Source organism: Oryctolagus cuniculus, chromosome 2, assembly GCF_964237555.1.
Source record: "Oryctolagus cuniculus chromosome 2, mOryCun1.1, whole genome shotgun sequence".
Taxonomy (NCBI): Eukaryota; Metazoa; Chordata; class Mammalia; order Lagomorpha; family Leporidae; genus Oryctolagus; species Oryctolagus cuniculus.
The window spans coordinates 46,861,911-46,883,633 of NC_091433.1; the positions used below are offsets into that span (position 1 = coordinate 46,861,911).

General features: G+C 47.3%; 1 protein-coding gene across 5 annotated transcripts in view; it reads right to left on the reverse strand.

Moving 5' to 3' along the window:
- Positions 1 to 21,723, reverse strand: part of PTK2B (protein tyrosine kinase 2 beta) — a 125,904-nt gene that overhangs the window by 40,882 nt on the left and 63,299 nt on the right. For all 5 annotated transcript variants that reach the window (XM_051831886.2, XM_051831897.2, XM_051831890.2 and 2 more), the window contains one exon: positions 21,121 to 21,361. In XM_051831886.2, coding sequence (XP_051687846.2) covers positions 21,121 to 21,324 — 204 coding nt within the window. In that variant the 5' untranslated portion in view covers positions 21,325 to 21,361. The remainder of the gene's footprint in view (positions 1 to 21,120; positions 21,362 to 21,723) is intronic.

Sequence of the window (21,723 nt, forward strand, 5' to 3'; positions counted from 1 at the left end):
ATGAATTTTTGGAAATATCCTCATATATCAGTGATTGGATCCTTTATATTGGTGGGTAATATTCTACTCTATAAATGAATCACAGTATGTTTATTCAGGCCCCTGATGTTGGACAATGTGATAACCCTAACTCTTAGCTATCGTGAATTAAATTTCTATGATGTACAAGTATGTACAACGTACAAGTATTTTGTGCATATATGTTATCATTTCCATTTGATAAGGAATGAGGGGTGGTATTATTGGGTCAAAGGTAGATGATATTTGACTTTATAAGAAACTGCCAAAGTTATTCCATTTTATATTTCCACTGTCATTTGAGACTTCTGTTATACTACATCTTCATTAATGTTTGCTGTTGTCAGTCTATTCAATATTAGCATGGTAGTGGGTGTGTACAGTAAGTAGTATCTCATTGTGCTTTTAATTTGCATCTCCCTATGACTAACGGTATTGAGCACATTTTCATCTGCCTCTGGGCCATTTATACACCTTTCTTTGTAAGATGTTTGCTCAGATCTTGTGCCCATTTTCTTTCAGTTGTATTCTTATTATTGAGTTGCAGGAGATCCTCAGAGGTTCCAGATAAAAGTGCTTTGTACAATATGCTTTCTGACTATCTTCTCCAGGTCGATAGTGTGCTCACTATTCATCTCCTTCCCAGAATCTTGACAGAGTATAATTCATCAAACTTTTCTTTCTTAGCCGGTGTTTTCTGCATCCTGAGAGATCTTTACCTGCTCTCAGGTTTGGGAAGAAAAGCTACGGCTTCTTTTATAGGCTCCATAGTTATAACTCCTACATTTAAATCTGGGATCCATCATGAACTGATTCTTGTGTGTGTGTGAAGTAGGGGTTAAAAATTCATATTTTCCATATAGACTTACAGTTGTTCAGCATTGGCTATTGACTTGCCTTTCCCAAATGAGTTGTTCTTCCGCCTGTCAACAATCCACTGGCCATCTAAATTGAGGCCCATTTCTGAACTCTCACTTCTGTTCTGTTGCTCTTTGTGCATACTGTGCTAGTACCACCCTATCTGCACTGCTATAGCTTCAGAGCTCTTGAGGTCAAATAGGGTAAGCTTTCTGCCATTGCCCCTGCAAGGTTGTTACACTATTTTAAGTCTTTGCATGCCCATATAAATCTCAGAATCAGCTTTGTATGCCCATATAAATTTCAGAATCTATTGTAAAAGTCTGCTGCAATACAACTGGGATTGTGTTAAATTTGTAGCTTGATGGGAAAGCAGCATAGAGACCACCAATCCTTGAACGTGGCATATGTATTTATTTAGATATTATTACAGTTTTTTTCAGTAATGTTTTGTAGTTTTCAGTGTATTTGGTTCAGTACAAAGTAGTTCATTTACTTTTGAAGCTTCTATAAGCTAAGGAATTTTAACTGATTTCATTTGTGGGGTCACCTCTAATTTCCTGGCTCTGTCAGCCCCAGGTTTTGTCCTCTGTAACCTCAAACAGGCAAGGCTGCAGCTTTCTGTCCCAGAGCCCCTCTCATATTGGAAAACAAGCTCAGGCCAAAAGTTCCAAACTTGCAACTCTCATCAGTCACTTGGGCGTGGCCTGTCACGCGAGTGCTCCTTCCACTTTCAGTTTGCCATCAGCCTCTTCAGTGCCTGCACAGAGCTTAGTTTTGTTCAGGTTTTGTCACTGTTATCTGTAGGAAGATGGGTCGAGCCGAGCTATTCTGCTGTGTTTGGAATCCCTGTGCTATGATGTGAACAGATCTGTGCTCTTTGCAAATGAGGGAAGGCTGGGGAGCAGAGAACTCCTTTCAAGTCACAGCCACCCAGAGACATTTCTGAGACTCCTGACAAGAGTCTGTGGTCTGAACCCAATCATTAGACTCAGGGTGAGGGCTTGTCTTGGAGATCTTGAGAATCAAAGGCCTGTACTTTCCCAGACTGGAGGAGACTAAGGAGATATGACAACTACTAAGCAGTGTGTGCTCCTGGATGGAACAGGAAAAACAGATGTCGCTGAGACAGTTTGTGAAATCTGGAAGGTGTCTATGGCTTAGATGGTAGCGTCAGAGCAGTGCTGAAGGCCTGACTTGGGTGGTCCTGGTGTGTTCTGTAGAAGAGTGTCCTTATTTGGGAGAAGTAAACATGGGAACATTTCAGTGATGGAACAATATTGCTGGAATTTGTGCTGAAAGAGCTCAGAAAAAGAACCATGACCATGGTGTGTGTGTGTGTGTCTGCGTGTGTTTGTGCTGAAGAGACAGAGCTAGCAAATGTGGCAAATAATAAACTTGGACAATCTGAACAACAGGGGAGTCTGGGTAAATGCGATTTGTGAGAGTGCTTAGCACTGACCTGTTCAACTCCTTGATTCTTTTGAAATAATTTCAAAATAGAGAAAGCAGACTGTTGAGGGGATTCCCAGCCCCCTGAGAAGTAAAGATGCCACATCCAGTGGACAAGTAAGGCTTGTGGGAGGCCAAACAGGGCTGCGGTTTCCCTTCCTTCCGTAGTCTCTGAGAGGAGCCAGGCTCAGTCTAGCGCTTGGTCCCACGGTTGGTGAAACTCTCCAGGGGATGACTTGGGCACAAGTTTTTGCCAGTGTCCTAAGGAGCAACTAATTCTGTCATACAGGTGGTGGGATAAGCTGAACTCTGGCTTCTTGGAGTGGAAATTCATTAATAGACTCATCAGCCAGCAGATCTTCAAAGGAAGGCAGATGTGAGTTTCAGGTAAGGAAGAATTTGGGAGTTTTCTGAGCATGAAATGCATTCTTTGGGAGGCTGGACAGCTTCTTAGCAGGTGCATTCTGTCCTGAGAGGCAAACCTGCAGCTCCCGGGGAGAGGGAGCTTTGTCAGGCAGTTCAGCAACCCACCCCAGGATCACCGGAGCTTGGTAATGAGGTTGGATCCTGAAGAATGTGGCGGCCCTTTGTCCTTTTCTCTTTGGAGGGCGCCTCCAAACCTCTGGAATTTCCCACGTGATAGGTCTGCCTTTGTTCTTCACAGTGGCCCCTACAGACTTTCAGCTGCAAAGGCCAACTGCGTGACTGATTAGGGAGTTGACATTGGAGCCCCACGACAATCAGCCAGACCTCCAAGGAGTGGTGGGGAGCTGAAGATTAAGCTTGATTATGTGGCCCGTGATTTGATGAATCCATTGATCATAAATCCATTGATCATGCCTGAGCAGCAAACCCGAAACTCAGGGACACTCCCAAAGGACATGGAAACTTCTTGTATGGAATCCTGTGAGCTGTTTCTTCATTGTCTGATGCCCATTTGTGTCTTTATTTTTTTAAGATTCATTTATTTATTTATTTGAAAGGTAGAATTACAGAGAGACAGAAGCAGAGAAGAGAGAGAGAGAGAGCCCATTTGGGATGCTGACACTGCAGGTGGAGGCTTTACCCCCTACACCACATTGCCAGCTCCCATTGTGTCTTTTTTTTTTTTTTTAAGAGAAAAGGAAGATTTATTTTAAATCAGAGACCTCCAGCCAGAGTAGTGTGGAGAGGGGCTCCAAGGGAGGTTGGTGGTAGTGAGGTTTGTAAGCTCAATTTTGGAGAAGAAAAAACTTGGCAATCTGGTTGATGTTTAGTTACAAGACAAGGACAAAACTCATCAAAAGACCTGACTTGCAATCTTTTAACCCTGTCTGGCTTGCTCACGATAAAACAAAAGAGCCATCCAAAGGGTGGGATACCTAATTTTTTTAGGCCAGTAAAGTTCAGAAGGGTGGAGTCACCACTCCCTTGCTATTCTCCTGATAAGACTGGAGATTCTTAAAGGAGTAGGGCAAGCACTTTTGCTCTTGCTAAAGATCCACGCGAGGTTTCAGGTGCATGGCCATCTAGAATTTCACTGTCTCCAGTCTGGAGAAGAGGAATCTAACAAGCAGATTAAATTCCCAGGGTCTAAAACAAAGGACAGAGTCATTACTAGGGGACCTAAGAAAGGTGCTGTCTAAACCATGAGGGAGTGTTCCCATTGAGAGGCAAACAGAAACTGACAGGAGAGGCTTGATAATAATCAGGTGGACCTTAAGGCCTGGCCAGACCTATCTATCTGTTCACATGGGGTTCTGGAAGAGACATCATAAGGGAGGTGTGACCTCCTTAGGGAAGGCATCCTGTTGACTTCCATAACCTGGCTGACCAGGGAGGAGAACTGGCCTGCACAGATGGTAGGTGGCATCCCTGAAAGCAAATGTACAGTGCTGCCTGCAATGCTGCTTGGCCGTCCCCTCAACAGTGCTTACTCTGGCAGCTGGGCTGAGTGAAGGGCTTTTCTCAGCTTAGAGCCAACAGCGCCTGTGGCTCTGACCCAGGAGTCCTTCAACCCCCAGGGCAGCTCCATTTCCAGTGACCCAGCTCTTGGTTGGCAGAGCCGCCAGGACTGTCCAAAAGCTGACTCCTGGGTCCATCTGAAGGCCTGGCTTTCTGCATCATAAACCAATGCCATTTGCGGTGGACTGGCCTGTTGGGTCTCCCTGATGGCAGATCACTGTGTAAAGCAGCAACTAATTGGCCTGCCTACCTATCTGTACATTGCTCCTGCTGCCTACCTTGCTCCTCTTCCCCCTGGTTTCTGGTAAAGCAGACCAGGGAGGCAGTCTTTAATGTCATCTAAGAGGGTGCTCAGTCCCATCCCTAATCTTTGGTGGCCTAAGTGGAAATCTAGCTGTTCTGGTTCTGATGTGTGGTTTTGTTTTTGTTTTTGTTTTTGTTTTTTTCCCTGTGAGGCAGACAGTGCCCATGAGGAAAGCTATATCCTCACTTTAACATCAAACATGTAGTTCAAGTATAGCATTCGCCTGGCTTCTGTGAGTGGTTCTAGCAAATTATCAAACTTGAGTGAGTAGTGGGAACCCTGAAATTTGTAGCCAGTTGGTCAAAAGTGTAGATGACTTGGGATCCCTGAAGCTTATGGCTGAGGCCTGAGAAGAGGGGTGTCCTATATACTTGCCCTCAACCTGTGAGGTCTGAGCTAACACCAGAATTGTCCTGTGTCAGAACTGCATTGCAATATGTGCCCTACAGGTCTAGTCAGGAGAAACACTGTTGTCCACAATGACATACAAGGAACTCTAACTTTGCAGTCACATAAACCCAGGTGTGACCCCAATTCTGACAGGTCCTTCTAGTAGGGTAACAAGCTCCCCAAGCTATTGTCTCCTCCCTGCAGTTCTCCAGCCTACTCCTACCAAGCTGCAGAATGGCTTGTTCATTCAAACCATCAGCAACTATCTGTTACACACTCATTCTGCAACAGGAGCCCTGTGCACAAGAGCTCTCTCCTGTGGAAGTGCTTACGATGATGATTCGGTGGGAGGAAGAGAGTAGCTAAAACCCAGCAGGGCCCAGAGACAGGTAACAGAAGGGAAAGCTGGGTAGCAGGCATTTGGTACCGTGGTTAAGATGCCACTTGGAACGTCAACATCCCATATCAGGGTGCCTGGGTTCAAGTCCCAGTTCTGCTTCCAGTTCCAGCTTCCTGCTAAGACACACCCTGGGAGGCAGCTGTGATGTCTCCAGGGGTTGGCTCCCTGAATCCTTTTGGGAGACCCAGATTGAGGTCCCAATTCTTGGCATCTGCCTGACTCAACCCTAAGCCTTGAGTGCATTTGAGCAGTGAATCAACCAATGAAGATTGATCTGTGGTTGTATGTGTGTGCACGCATGCATGTGTGTTTCTGTTTCTGTCTCTCAAATAAATAGATAAGATTTTAAAGAGAGAGAAAGAGAGAGAGAGAGAGAGAGAGAGAGGAGGGTAAGCCCGGAGGTTTGGATCAGCCTTGCCTTCTCCCTCTTCACCGTCTCTAATATGCACACAGCTTCTTACGCAAATGGTGGGAGCAGCAAATCAGCACTCTACCCACGGCTCATCAACTGTCACTAATGAGTCAATATTTCTTTCTCTATTAATGAATCACTTTTTACAAGTGACAGAATAAGATGCTTATCTCCTCACTAAACTACCACATGTGCCGTGATAACAAAGAAAGCTTTCTCAGTTTTATCAGTCGCTGTTTAGAGAAGCCCCCCTCCAAGTCTGTTTTATTTTTCCTACAGGAAGACCCTTACTCCCTGCCATATACAGGCTTCCAGGTATGGCAAATTAGACACTTAGACTTCCCATGGATCTCAACCTGCAGGTTATTGAAGGCCTCCTGGTGCTTTCTTGCAAACATTTCAAAGGCTTTTCTTCCAATTTGGCTAATGTTGCTTTATTTACTTTATCACATATGTGATGACCCCAAACTGCCTTTGCCTTTCACTATTCTCTAGCCTTTATTTGTAGGTCAGAAGCAAAACAGGAAAAGGACTGGATGGTTTGTCCCCATGACCAGAACAATTTACAGTCAAGTGTTGCATAATGGTATTTTGGTTAACTACGGGCCACATACATCTGTACAACTGTGGTCCCATAAAATTCTATGGCCTAGGAACTTTGTAAGCCATCTTAGAGGCCGGGAGTTTAGAAGCAATGCAGCAGGGGTGTGTGATTTGTCTACCAGTCAAGATGGCCCCATTCTACTGTGGAGAACCTCACTTGCATTCCTGGCTCCAGCTCCTGACTCCAGTTTCCTTCTAATGAAGAGCGTGGATGGCAGCAGTCATGACCCATGTAGTTATAGCCCTGCCACCCGTGGACCCAGGTGGAGTTCTGAGCTCCTGGTTTAAGGCCTGACTCAGACCTGGTCCTTGTAGGCATTTGGAAAGTGAATCAGTGGACGGGAGAAATGTCTCTATCTCTGCTTTTCAGGATGAATGAATGAATGAATGACAGGAACAACATGACAGCCAAGCACCCCACTGTCCTCCATTAGGCCTACCCTGGCCCAAACAGTGGCCTTTGTGCAAGGTCACACCACATTTAGCGACTTGTAAACAGAAGCTTTTCAAGGCCCGGCCCTGTCATGCCAGTCTGCAACAGCTCTCATCGGCTATGCCAGGGCTCCACGTCACACAGTCTGAGGCCTTTGCTGTGTCTGCCTCATCACCCAGCTTTACCAGCTGGTCAATCCTGCTTTCTTCCCTCCTCAAAAGCATATTTTAAGAGTCCTTGCCAACATACTCCCTCCATGAAAACCTGCAACTCAGGGCTGGTGCTGTGGCACAGTGGGTTAAAGCCCTGGCCTGCAGTGCCGGCACCCGTAGGGACGCCAGTTCTAGTCCTGGCTGCTCCTCTTCCAATCCAGCTCTCAGCTATGGCCCAGGAAAGCAGTGGAAGATGGCACAAGTCCTTGGGCCCCTGTACCCACATGGGAGACCTGGAAGAAGCTCCTGGCTCCTGGCTTCGGATCAGCACAGCTCTGGCCGTTGCGGCCATCTGGGGAGTGAACCAGCAGATGAAAGACCTCTCTCTCTCTGTCTCTACCTCTCTCTGTAACTCTGTCTTTTAAATAAACAGAATAAATCTAAAAAAAAAAAAAAAAAAAAACAAACCTCCAACCCAGAAACCCAACCTGATACGCTGGCCAATAAATTGCTTTCCACACTTGATTCAATTCACTCTCCATATTCTTTACTCCTGAAAACCAAGCATTCCTCTTTTAAATATAATGCAATTGAAGATTTTAATAAGTACAATACACATAAGCCTTGATTCAAAATGTCTTGCTTAATTATTAGTTAAAAAGATGTCAGACAGATGAGGCCAAATTCAAAGCAGGTAACTTCGGCTGGAAACCCTCATTGGTTCCTTATGTTCCACTTGCAAGACTGAGACCCAAACTCTTTTAGCTCATGGTGGGAAGGGTCCTTGGGACTTAGCTCCGTGCATCCTCTCCAGTCGCATTGCCCGGTCCTCTCTGCCCGCACTGTGCTCCATGTCCCAGCCTCTAGTCAGGCTCGTGCTGTCCCCGCTGTCCCATCACAGTGTGCTCTCGCATCCTCTGTGCTGAGCAGCTGCTACGCTTCCCTCTCCCTCCTGTCCTCTCTTGCCTTGGGCTCCCAGTTATTCTTATGACCCAGGCAGAACTAGGAGGGCTTCCAGGAAACCCTCCCTGAGTCCCTGTGACAGAGTTTCTGCTTCCTCCTCTGGGTTCCAGAGAACTTTACACATGCGTCTAGTAAGATAATGTTACAGGCTGAATTGCATCCCTGCAAAAAGATAGGCTGCAGTCTCAGCACCCGTGGCTTAGAATGTGCTCTGATTTGATAAAAAGGGGGCTCTGCAGACGAATCAAGTTAAAATGAAGCCGTTAGCATTGGCTCTAATCCTTAATGATTGGTATCTTTATAAATATGGGGACTTTGGGCATAGAAGGAGACATGCACAGAGGGAGAACATCACGTGAAGATGCAAGATTTGAGCACTGCATCTACGAGATTGCTGGCAAATCACTGGATGCTAGAGAGCAGGGAAGGGCTCCCTGTACGTGCTTCTAAGAGTGTGACAATGCACTTCTGTTGTTTTAAGCCACCCTACTTGTGATACTTTCTTACCACAGACCGTGGAACATATTATAGACTTTTATCAAGTAGAACCAAAACAATCACCCATGTCTGACCTTGGAGTAGACAGACATGAATCACTGTTTTAGTCCCAATCAGTAAAGGGTCATGAGAGTTTTAGGAAATGATGCCACCTACCTTGACAGCTATTCCTCAATCAGGTACCCCCATAAAGAGATTATAGTAAAGATTGAAACTGGTTTCTAGTGATTTTTCAAATGATAGACTAACATTTTTTTGAAATGAGACGCTGTCCTGAGATTGTTTTCAAGATAGAAGTAACTGCCTGGATTTCTGTGGACCATAAACATGTAAAGAGCTTAGTACAACAGTGAGCACAAAGCAGGTGTTCAACAAATGGTGGTTACCGTGATGAGCAGACAAAAGGGGGAGGGGGAAACAGGGCTCCAGGGTTAGGTCAGCCTGAGGAGGTGGATTAACTCGCTCAAGAAGTCTCTAATTAAGACAAAAAACGATGGGCAGTAAAAGGGACTCCAAGTGCCCCTGGGCCAGAGGCTCCTCAGACTCTTCCTGACCAGGCGGGAACTGGCACCTTGGGAGACCCATTCCCTGGGAGTAGCTGGTTAGGCCGTGCCCATGGGAAAGAAGGGAGCCACGGTTGCTACAACTCCACCAGCTGCTTAGCACTAGAGAAGGAGCAGTTGAAGAAGCAGTCTCTGCAGAACGGATGTGCGACTCTTTGTGAGCTGAAGCCGGTCCTGGCAGCAAGCGGATGAAATAGAATAAATGATCCTGGTAGGAGGATCCGGCCAGGACTTCAGCTGATCCATCCACACTGGCTGGAAAAAATAATGCAGAGAAAAAAAACAGACTTCCTTCTGCGTGGAGCAAGAGAGGGTTTCATGTTCCCAGGGCCAAATCCCTTCTTCTTCTGCTGTATGCACAGACAGGAGGTAGAGCTCTGGGGAAGTGAGAAGGAGCCCTAAGAGGTAACAAGAGGCCTTCTCTTTAATTGACTTGAATAGAACACAAGAATTGTCCCTGAAAAATAAAAATGCTCTGTTAAAAATAAGACTGCTCTGTCAAACATTCTGATATACCGAGAAACCACAAGGAAGGGCTCTCGAGGCAAGCTGAGATTTAGAGGAATAAAGAACAATTAACAGCCTCAGAAAAGTACCAGTTGGATTTTATCAGAAAAGTCCCTCTAGTAAAATATCTTCAAAAATAACACCTTTACAATTCTTTCCTGCAATATGCAGTGTTTGCCTAGAATAGGAGGGGTGAGTGATGGAGGTCACTCCAATGGGACAGGTAAAGTTTTATTTCACGTGGGCCATAGGATCAGGACATTCCTTTTACCATAATGATTCACAATTCACATCAGTCTCAAGGACCCCATAGGAGGAAGGAAGGTTCTTTCTTGCGCTCAACACCCATGGCCACAGCCAACTGAATGCCTGTCCCGAGCCCCCATCATGGTGAAAATGATGGCAACATGGAGTTCTAGGTAGTCTCTGTTGACTTTAGTACTGGATAATCCACCCATTCATCCATGCATCCATCATTAAATGATTTGTCATTCATTAGTTCAGCAAATTGAGTAAACAAAATCCTTCTCTCTGGAGCGGGAGGTGGTAAGCAGTAAACACACAAATAATATATTGGGTTTTGAGAATTGCAAAGAAGACACAGGAAGCAAGGTAAATGACCAAGGGCTACTGTTTTACATGCGTGACTAGCACAGCTCTCTCTGATATGCAGGCTTTATCACAGACCCCTGGAGGAAGTCAGACAGACTGGATGGCTTCAGGGAGAAGAGCCTTTCACACAACGGGCTAGAAAGCACAAAAGCTCCAAGGTGGGTGTCAGTGGGGCTCTAGGGTGTTTGGTGCCTTTGAAGAACCATGAAGAGGACAGAGGGGCTGGGGTGGAGAGAGCACGGAAGGTCAGGGGTCAGCAATTTTCTGTAAAGGGCCAGGTAGTAAATATTTTAGGCTGTGTGGGACATAGGATGCCTGGTACAACTACTCTACTCTGCCATGTACTTCAAGGGCAGTCATACATAATACATAAGCAAATGAGTATGGCTGTGTTCTAATAAAAGTATTTACAGAACTGAGTGGAGGGCCATATCTGGTCTAGTGGCAATTTCTTGCTGATCCCTGATGCAGGCCAAGGTGCGGACGCTGGGGTTTATTTTGGGTGAGATAGTCAGTGGAGGGTTTACAGCAAGACTGTATAATCTAAGCTATGCCTTAAATACATCCCTTCTGCTGACTTCTGTTTTAAAAAGTCACAATGGGGGCCAGCGCTATGGTATAGCAGGTAAAGTGGCCACCTGCAGTGCCAGCATCCCGTATGGGTGCCGGTTCAAGTCCCAGCTATTCCACTTCTGATCCAGCTCTCTGCTGTGGCCTGGGAAAGCAATAGAAGATGGCCCAAGTCCTTGGGCCCCTGCACCCATATGGGAGACCTGGAAGAAGCTTCTGGCTCCTGGCTTTGGATCGGCAAAGCTCTGGCCATTGTGGCCAATTGGGGAGTGAACCAGCGGATGGAAGACCCCTCTCTCTCTCTCTCTCTCTCTCTCCCCCTGCCTCTCCTCTATGTAACTCTGACTTTAAAATAAATAAATAAATCTTTTTTTAAAAAAAAAGTCACAATGGCTTCCACCTGTGGAATGGATCAAATGGGGATAAAGACAGAGTTAGGAGGCAAACACATTATTGCAGGTAGGAGATGCTGATGACTTGAACCAAGGAGGCAATGGAGACAGTGAGAAGAAAATCATAATCTGACTATTTTTTTATGGCAGAGCTGACATATTTCTCAACAGACTGAATAGAATGTAAGAGAAAGAAAGAACCCAAGGAAAACTCCAGGATACAACATTTTTAAGGATCGGCCTGAGATACAATTAATTGAAAGAACAGAGCTGCAGTTGATGAAGATGGGGGAAGACCAAAGAAGAATCAAATTGTTAGGAGAGGGTTATTAGTTTCATCTTTACATAGAGATTAGAAAGCCAGCTGGGGAGCGGGAAGGTGAATCGAAGAACTGGCATCCTGGAAGAAGACTGGAGCCAGCATGATCAACTTGGGTACTGCAGGTTCAAGTTAGAATTTCAAGCTCACTGGCTGGACGAGATCACTAGAGGAATGGCCAAGGCCCAGCCTATAGTATTACATGACCTGACAGTGTCACAGGAAATCTCACGCAAAAGCACTCAGCCCACAGGCTGTCCAGTAACTAAGAACCCCAGCCAATGGGAAGAAATGGAACCCTTACGTCAGCCTGGTTCAGTGGTCACTTCCAGATACCCAGCTGTGCACTGACCACAGTGGGTGTGCATATGTGTGCAAAATGCTCACCTTTCCTTCCACACCTCTGTGGTCTTAACTGATGGCTATCATGGGTTGAATAGTTGTGCCAAAAAGATATGCCTATGTCCTAACCCCAGAATCTGTTTATGTGGCCTCTTGGGAAAAAAAAGGCTCTTGTAGATATACTTAAGGATCTCAAAATGAGAAAAATGAGACCATTATGGACCATATGGGTAGCTCCTAAATCTAATGCCAAGTGTCCTTATCAAAGACACATAGAGGAGGGACACACAGAGAAGAGAGGGCCACAGGAAGACGGAGTGGTGCGGCCACAAGCCATCCAAGGCTCGGAGCCACCAGAAGCTGGAAGACCAAAGAAGGCTCTGCCCGTGAGGCTTCACAGGGAGCGAGGCCCTGCTGACCCCTGGGTTTGAGACTTCTGCGTGCAGAACTGTGATGGATTCTGTTGTGGTAAGCCACTAGATTTGTACTAATTTTCTATGGCATCAATAGGAAAGAAAACCAATGGCGTTGCAAGTTCTGAGCTCTCAACACAAGGGCTCATTCTTAAAAAGTGACCAGGTAACAAAATAATAAAAGTAAGCATAACTTATCACTGTGAAAGCATTCATCTCAGTGATAAAAGCCACTAACAAGGACATTCAGCAATGTACCCATCAGATTAAAAATAGCTCTGAAGGCACAGACACCTGACTACTGATGTGTCAGTGTCAGGCCTCTAAGGGTACAGAGAAAGAAACAAAGGCCCGGAACTCTATAGGTTTGCCTGGTTCTCGCCGCTGGCGGTATCTGTGTGTGGGTGGGCTAACCTGGCAAGCACACACAGGAAACGGGGAGGGGGCGCAGAAAGGAGGGGCCCTTGTGACTGCGCCTCCGTGGTGCTGGTTTGTGGCTTCCTGGCTGAGCCCTTTCCTGTCCTGTTTTCACAGATGGGGGGCTAGCCTTGTGTGCGTCCATGGAGTCTCTTTAGAGTAACCTTTCTTTCAGAAACGACAACTTCCCGGGCCAGGCAACCTTCCCCTCGGTCACTCTTGCACCCCAGCCTTGGGGCTTTGCTTTGGTAGCACCTGGAGGGGGGCCGCAGGGGCTCCTCTACAAACCAAGAACCTGAGCCAAGGACCACAGGCAGCTGCTGGGCCACCTTGGCCAGCTCTGGTTATCCAATCCAATCCCCACAGACGGCCTGAGCTACACAGCAGACATTTACTCGCATCGTTCTGGGGCTGGGAAGGAGGATCAAGGGGCCACTTCCTGGTGAGGGTCCACTCCCCCGCTCGCAGCCAGCTGCCCCGTCTTGCTGCGACCTCGCTGGGAGAGAGCGAGCTCTGCTCTCCCTTCCTTCTCTTGCAAAGGCACCAATCCCATGTCAGGGGCTCCTCCCTCATGGCTTCAGGTAAACCTAAACACCTCCTATCTCAGTCTCTTCCTGCAGCCGTAAGAAAATTCTTTCAACTGGGTCATTTCTACACTTGACCAAAAGGCTGAGCAATGACTCAACGGGATGATTTCTAAGCAATGGAAGTTCATTGCTCACGGCTCTGGCGCAGAAAAGCCCATGACGAAGGCGCTGGCAGACGCCGAGGCGGTGAGGGCTCACAGCCTGCTCAGAGACGGCTCCGTCTACTTTCCTACCATGGCAGAAGGGAAAGGGGCAGGGGCGTACCCTTCAACCTGTCATCTGGACGCTAATCTCACCCATGTGAGCCGAGGCATTGTGACTTGTACTACCCCAAAGAGCCCACTTTCTAATCCCAGCACACAGGGTACTGGGTGCCATGTGAGCTTTGGGGGAAGGTCAACATTTGGACCACAGTGCCTCCAAACACCACCGTATTAGAGGATAAGGCTTCAGCACATGAATTTAGGGGAGGACTGAACATAACACTCAGTTTATTACACCATGCAGCTGCTGAGGGAATAGATTTCAACTGGAAGCTAACTGGGATGGATATTGGATGGGTACAGGGGAGTACCAGACTTGGCCAAGTGGTCACAATACCTGAAATGTGCCCCTCTGGGAATTCTGGAAGGTTCCTAATTCACTGGGGAGGCTGGAGAGTGTAGGCATGTGTGGAGTAGTCTACACTGGGAACTGGATTCCGCTCTCCTCATATGCCAGGCAAGCAGCACCCAAGAGCAAACCCCGCCCCCCAGCCCTGGCAACCTAGAGACCCTAGTGTAGGGTGGAAGGGATGCGACTGGACAGGACACGAGGGGCACAGGACGGCTTTGGCTCTGTCCCTCCCAGGGGTGTACATGTGGATTCTGAATGGGGTGGTGCTTCAGAACAAAACAAGGACGAGCTGTGAACACAGCTTTCCAGCACGGGAGAAGCCAGTTCACGGAGAGGGCTTTGGATACAGGTGTTTCATCAGCATTTCTAGAACCACATCTCAGGCACCTGCCTGCTGTTCAGTTCAAGGCCAATGTTCAGATGGTCCAATAATGGAGAGAGACGGGCACACGAAGAGTGGGGGTCAGCTGGAGCCAGCCCAAGGGAGAAACCAGCACGAGCCAGCCAGGCTGCATGCAGACACAGGGACAGCACAGCTATCTTAGAAACAGGTGGCTGGGGCTGGCATTGCGGCATAGCAGGTAAAGTCGCCACCTGCAATGCCGGCATCTCATATGGGTGCTGGTTTGTTTTCCAGTTGTTCCGCTTCTGATGCAGCTCCCTGCTAATGGCCTGAGAAAAGCAGCACAAGATGGCCCAAATGTTTGGGCTCCTGCCACCCACATGAGAGACCTGGATAAAGCTCCTGGCTCCTGGTTTTGGCTTGGCTCAGCCCTGGCTCTTGTGACCATCTGGGGAGGGAACCAGTGCATGGGAGATCTCCCTCTCTCTCTCTTTCTCTCTCTGTAACTTTGACTTTCAAATAAATAAATATGTTTTTTAAAAATAAGTAGGTGGCTGTGTAATGTCTCCTCAGAATGTTGATGCTTTCAGATCAGTGGGGGGATTGTTAATAGTTACTCCTGGACAATGTGGTAAAATGGGACTGAGACAAACTTGGACATAAGTTCACCCTGCCTAGAAAAGAGTAGGAGGATAGAAAGGAGAGGGAGGAGACAGAGGGGAAGGGGAAGGGGAAGGGGGAGGGAGGGAGGGAGAGAGAGACAGAGAGAGAGAGAGAGAGAGAGAGGCAGGCAGCAGGAATCAAGGAGAGACGCCCTGTGTGGGCACAACTGGGTGGTACTCTGCCAGTTGTTTTCAAAGTATCATCTTAGCTCCTTTCCCAGACAAGCAAATTAGCACGTTAGAGAAAAATATAATGATATAAGCCTCCACTTGTTACAAAAGATTCAGAGCTCCCAAATAAACACAATTTTCTATGAATCTCAAACCAAAAGGAAATGGAAAAATCAAGAATAGCAAAATACATTTCTCATTCAGCACATTGCTTGATTCTTTTCAACACCCGCCTGGTTTCTGCTAGGACCTAGGCATAAGGGCCCCCAGCTTATTTAATTAGCTTTTGTCAGCCTAAGGAAAATGTCATGAGGCTATTATACGTGCAAACAAAGAAGCTGCGAATAAAGACAAAAGCATGCAATCACCCAGTACACATGGAGTAACTGTGTTTTGGAAACATGCTACCCCATGGACTGTGCCAGGCGATGCCCCATTGCTTCTGTTTGATCAGACACAGCTACATGGGGAATGTCAGAATTTCAGGAGTCTTCTCAAGGAAGTACATGTACTTGGCAAGTCTGAAAGGGTTGGCAGCATTTTGGGTACTGGGAGGATGGGGAAAGATACAGAGCTGGAAGTAGACACATCTACCAGAGGACAAAGCCACAGGAGAAGAAGAGAGTCAAGAATGGTTGGGGAGCAGAGGAAGAAAAGGGCTGTCCCAGGAGAACCCCAGCAAGGAAGCTGGACCTGAACCTCACACTGGGTGCTGTGTCTCAAGCAGCACAGCTGGTTCTTGACATTTGGACTAACCCCATTCGTTGCTCATATTATATGATCCACAGTGTGGGGAGCAGCCCGGACTGGACTGAGTTACTGGAATTAAGACTTATTCTATGCATCTGCTCTCCCACAATATGGCGCTGGGAGAGAAGTAAACAGCTTCCGCACAGCTGCCTCCAGTTCAGCTAATAAACTGTAGGACTTGCTCCTGATTGGAGGAGAGCAGCGTACTCGGCGTGTGGGCAGCCGAGTTGGGATTGGCGGAGGAGGACTATAAAGGAGGAGAGAGACGGCATGCACCGGGGAACATCTAAGGAGAACATCTGAAGGAACACCTGTGCAGCCCCCGAGAGAGCCGGCCGGCGGTGTGCCGCTCCCCTGCGAAAGTGGGGAATGTGGCCAGGGGGAACTGCCCTTCCACGGAGGTGGAAGGGATAGTAGCCAACCCGGGAAGAACCAGCAGCAAACCCGGGGAGGGCCGAGCAGATGAAAGAACAGCGCAGGGTCCTGTGTCGTTCCTCCACGAAGAGGGGGAGCGACATAATGGTGCTGTGACTCGGATAGGAAACCTAGAACGGATAGCAAACCCAGGGAGGGCCGAGCAGACGAAAGAACAGCGCAGGGTCCTGTGTCGTTCCTCCACGAAGAGGGGGAGCGACACACAGGATATTTCTTCCTGTCAGAGTACTCATCTAAGATTGTAAGGGCTCATTCTTCAGTGTGAGTCAATGCCAGTCTCACCTTGGCCAGGAAGCCCTGTGCAAGCAGGGAGTGCACCTGTTTTACATGTGCTAACACCCCCCAGGACATAATCACTATGGTCCCAGGCACATGGAGGCACCCAACTAATATTTGGGGGATGGATGATGAGATTATTCAAGACCATACCCATGATTTCATCCCCATCTATGGCTTGAGCCAACATGTAGAGGCTGACCATTCACAAATGTCCAGGTCCAGCTTGTTCTCTCCTGCAGAACCACATATTCAACAGTCTACTCAATATTTCTACAAGAAAAGGCTCGAGTATCTAAACTGTACCTGACAGACCCAAAGCTGAATTTGTGAGCTCCCCATGCCCCATGCAGTTTCTCCTCTGGTGCTTTTTTGTCTTAGGGAGTGGGAAACAGGCCTGTCCTTCTTGAAACATCCCCTTCCTCATTTCCATATCTGTTCATCACCAAATCCCTTCATTTTCACCCCCAAATTATTCGGAGTATGGTCACTTCTCCAAATAGACCACAGGCTATGTGGATTTGAAAACAGAATCCTCCCCATACCAGAAATTTGCTTAACTCCTCTGCACTTAGTTTTCTTATAATACAAAGTTAGGAAATAATAATATGCATTTCATAGGGTTCTTCTGAAAAGCCAATAAAATAATGCATACTATGTTCTTTCAATAGTTCCAGCTGCTATCACCACCATCATCATCATAATCCCAATCATCACCATTACCATCACCACCACCTCCACCACCACTATCTCCATCACCTTCACCATGATCAGCACAAGCACCAGTATCACCATCACCACCATCACCATCATCATCCCCATGGTTACAGTCCTAATCTAAGCAACTATCATCTCTCATTTGGATCACTGCAACAGTCACCCAACATCTCCCCACACCCATCCTCATCTTCGCCTAGTAGATTTTTCATTATGCAACCCAAGTAATGCTTGAAAAGCACAATCTCGTGTATTTAAATAATGTCAGTGGTTTCCCAGAAGAGATGGGATAAAAACCAAGATGTTCACAGGTTTAAATAGCCAATCCTGGACAACTATTAGCCTCACCCCTGCCTACCTTGTTCTTTCTTCTGATAACACTGTTCATCTTACGTTCTCCTCATTCCGTCCTTTCATTGTCAAAATCTCTCTAAAAGGTTGTTTGCACTGCTGTGCAACTCACTGCACAATAGCTCCTGTCCCTATCTTTCCATTGAAACTGCCCAGCCAAAGGTTCTGTAGGGTACCTGTTGCTGAAAGCAGTGAACCTCTTTCTGGCCTTGATCCTTCTGAGCATCTGACACTGCTAACCAGTGGTGAACTCTGACACTGGTTAACTCCCTCTGACTTTGGCTCCCTGAGTCTATTCTCCTGTTCTCTTTATCTATCTTTGACTCCTTTTTCCATCATTTGCCACTCATTCTCTATCAGTTCTTTAGAAGTTAACTCCCCTGGGTTTCCTCACTGAAACGTTTTCTCCTGGTCTACTCGTTCTCTGTGGATGATCTTACCGATACGCATCATATCCACTGCATGACGATGCCCATATTCTTGTCTCTGGGTCCTTCCTCCCTCCTGAGCTCCCCCACGCCCCCGTGAGGGTGTTTTAGAAACACAACTGTAAAGCTGGCGTCTCAGCAGGCCCCTCCTTCTCTGTTCACTTCTCAGTGAATGGTGCAGCATCCATTCAGCTGCCACAGCAAGAGCTTGAGTCATCCTTGCCTCCTCCTTTTCTCTGCCTCCCTACACCTGGTTAATCATGAAATGCTGTCGACTCTGCCTCATAAATGCACTCAGATCTGCTCCCAATGCCACCCCCTTAGTTCAAGTTCTCATCATTTCCCTCCTGCAAGCTATCCACAGCTTCCTTACCCATCTCCCATCCACCAGTCTTTCCTTTCTCCATTCCTTTTACTAGTGGGCCAACTTTCAAAAGAGGAGTTTCCTTCAGTGCATCAGAAATGGCTGACTTAAAAAATAGCACCTTAGTAGTTCTTTCTTAGTTTATTACCAGGTATAGAAGCCTACTCTAAGGTTCTGAGAACTCTTGTTGCAAAAGAATCTGTTCTGAATTATTTAGCCATGGCTGGTGTTTGGTGCTGCAGTTAAGCTGCTGCTTGGGATACCTATCTCCCAAATCAGAGTGCCTCGGTTCAAGTCCTGGCTCCGATTCCAGCTTCCTGCTGAAGTGCATCCTGGGAGGCAGCAGGTGATAGCTCAAGTAGTCGAGTCCTTGCTACCCATGTGGGAGACCAGAACTGAGTTCCCAGCTCCTGGCTTCCACCTGACCCAGAGTTGGCGGTGGTGGGCATTTTGCAAGTGAAGGAGGGAATGGGAGATCTCTCCATTTCTCTCTGACTCTGTCTCTGTTTGCCTCTCTCTTCCTTTCAAATAAATGATAAAATAAATACCTTTTTTTTACAAAAAGAATTGTTCAATCAAGCTTTTCTCAAACATTGTTGATCATAAAATCATGTCTTACATCCTGCCAAACACTGTGCTCTCTATGTGAAAACAAGACACAAGGAGAAATACCAAAAGAAGAGAATGGCGACTTTATTCCCTGGGGAAGTAGAAACACTTAAAGATTCCTGAGCAGAGTAATGACCTAATGCCCACATAACCAACAGCTTCAGTACTGAGACCTTACTATGCTCTAGGTGTTTCTTGTCTATCATCTCTAATCCTTACAACAAGGCTACCAAGTGGGCATGATCCCAGGTGAGGAGACTGAAGCCCAAATCAGTTTAGCAATAGGTCCAAGGTCATAGAACCAGCAAGTGTGGGGCAACGGTTTGCTGCAAGTACAGGTGGCATGAAAGCCACAGCTCTTTGCAAAAAAAGCAGGTGACATTATGCCTTCAGGAGACACTGGAAGCAGGAAATAGCAGATGATTGGAACACAGGTTCCTGGAAGGCAGTCCCTTCTTTCCTTTGCTCTCTGCCTCTGTCACCACACTCCTCTAGATACGCTTCAAGTCCTAGTAGTCATTCTTAAACTTGGCTCTCATTGTCCTTTCTGTAAGCCTGCTGTACTCTTCCCTCTCAAACATCTAGCAGGTCACCAGCCATCTCCACGATGCTCTCTCCCCTGCTTAAAAACTTTGTGTCATTTCCCACTGCCTGCCCAATTACAAATTTCTCAGCCTGCTATTTTAGGCCCTCTGTTATCTACTGTCAACTTTTCCTTTTGATCTTGGCTTTAGCTACCTTTCTAAGTATAACCTGTGCTTCTCTCAAACCGCACCACTCACCGTTTGGCACCTCCCTGCCCTTGTTCATGCTGTTCTCTCCTCTTCAACAGCTGTTTCCGCTCCCCAGTGTTGCTACTTTAAATCCTGCGGAGGCCTCCTTTCACTGCTCATTCCATAAAACACGTCCTAATCTGTGCTAGCCAACGTTCTGGTTTTTAGCACAAAAGGGTGATGGGGCACCGCCCAAACTTGGAAATCAGGTTAATTTCTGAAATTTTACCTAGTATAATTCACAGTGAATGGCCTTAATTGTTAGCAAACATGACCTACCCGAAGGAAGATGCAAGAAGCGCATAGTTAAGGAGACATGAACACACCCTCCCGGAAGAAGGTACTCTCAGGACACAATTGTGCCTGTGTATCGGAAACCATGAGACGAACAAAGAGGGCCCTAATCAAATCAATTACAGGAAGCAGGGAGTCAGCCAAGCCATAATCCATGATGATAACTGGCCAAGACAGTGAGCTAATCAATTACATTCTGCTCTGGTTTGTAGAAGCACAGATGTGCTGGAGCAGACAGAATGTAGCCATAGCACTGACCAAAGGAGACACTGAATTTGCCGACACTGACTTTCAGGACACAGAAAGGGTTGACAATGACATGGAGACAGCCAGCTTAGCCAGCTGACTCAGATCTGCTTAGTTCTCCCAAAAGTCCTGTTTCCTCTCTGCAAATTACAAATTCTCTAAGCAGTCTTCTGAGAAGCAGTCTGGCTTTCCCTTACATCATCATTAAGGAATATTCTGGGCAGAAGAAAGGTAAATCCTCATTGCATCTACCTCAATGGGCTGTTGGGAGGATTTCATGAGATAATGTGTGTAGAGAGAGGGACTCAAGATCCACATAGTGTTGGTGATGGAGCTCTGCTTTGGAGAATGATTGTATTTACATGTGGCTCAGGTGAACCAACTTTCTGATGTCTAGGTGCCCTGATGAAGGCTGAGTACCCGGAACTGCAAAGCAGAGCCTGTGATCCTGGCTAGGAGTGGGCCAGGCAGTGCGGCCTCAGGAAGGACCTGGCCAGCCACCTGGTCCAGCCATCTCTAGTTCATTATCACCCTCTAAATCCTCACCAGCTCCCACTGCTAAATGCCCAGCAAACGTCTTACATCATTTTTATTCTACTTGTAGTACAATCACCTGTGTGTCTCTGTAATTCCAATTTCAAGTGTTGACACTTTGAGAACAGGGGCTTTAAGTCCCCTGTGTAGAGCCTCAAATGTAATAAATACTTGATGGACTGGATCAAAGGCCATGCAAATGATCTGGGGTTCAAACAAAGGCTTTAACATCTGTTTCCCAGGGCACTCCCAGAAGTGGAGTGCAGACCCTGGAGAGGAGGTTCCCCACGCCACCTCACCCATGACCAGCGATGGAATGGGATGGCCCACTAGGCCGAATGAGGGCTGCTCAGCTGCCCGGGAAGGAGAGGCAGGTATAAACAGAGGTGGTCTCCACACTTACCCGGATCTCGGTCTGTACAGTGCATTTGACCAGTTTGAAGTTCTTCCCAGGATTGAAGCTGTTGCTATAGAAGCACACTTTGAGGATACGCACGTCTTCCTTTTCCACGTCGACTGGGACCACCACCATGGGTTCTGGCGGCCCTTCAGGCCGGCGTAACGTGCCCACCTTTACTCGACTCAGGGGCTCAGACACCCCAGACATCCTTTCAGACGGCAGCTAGGACCGGAACATCGCAGACCTGTGGAGACAGCGGAGGGACAGCTCAGAAATGAGTCCCTAGAGGCCCAATGCCCCCTCCTCTAGGGACAGCACCCACCAAGCTCCAAGACCAATGTGGGTGACATACTCTCCCAATCCCCAAAACGACCCTTAAAGCCATCCAGCTGTCCTGACTGGGGAGGTTGCAGTGCAAGGAAGCAGTTTGCATAAGCACCCAGGTGGAGCATCCAGACTGGGAGCTCCCGGCGTGCATGCTCACTCTTCTGGAAGCCTCCTCTCCATCCCATTTCTCCCCCCACATTGGCTCCCAGGCAAGGGCCCACACTTAGCAAGCGCAGCTGTGAGAGGAGGCGGCACAGCATGGTTCCCAGGCACAGCTGA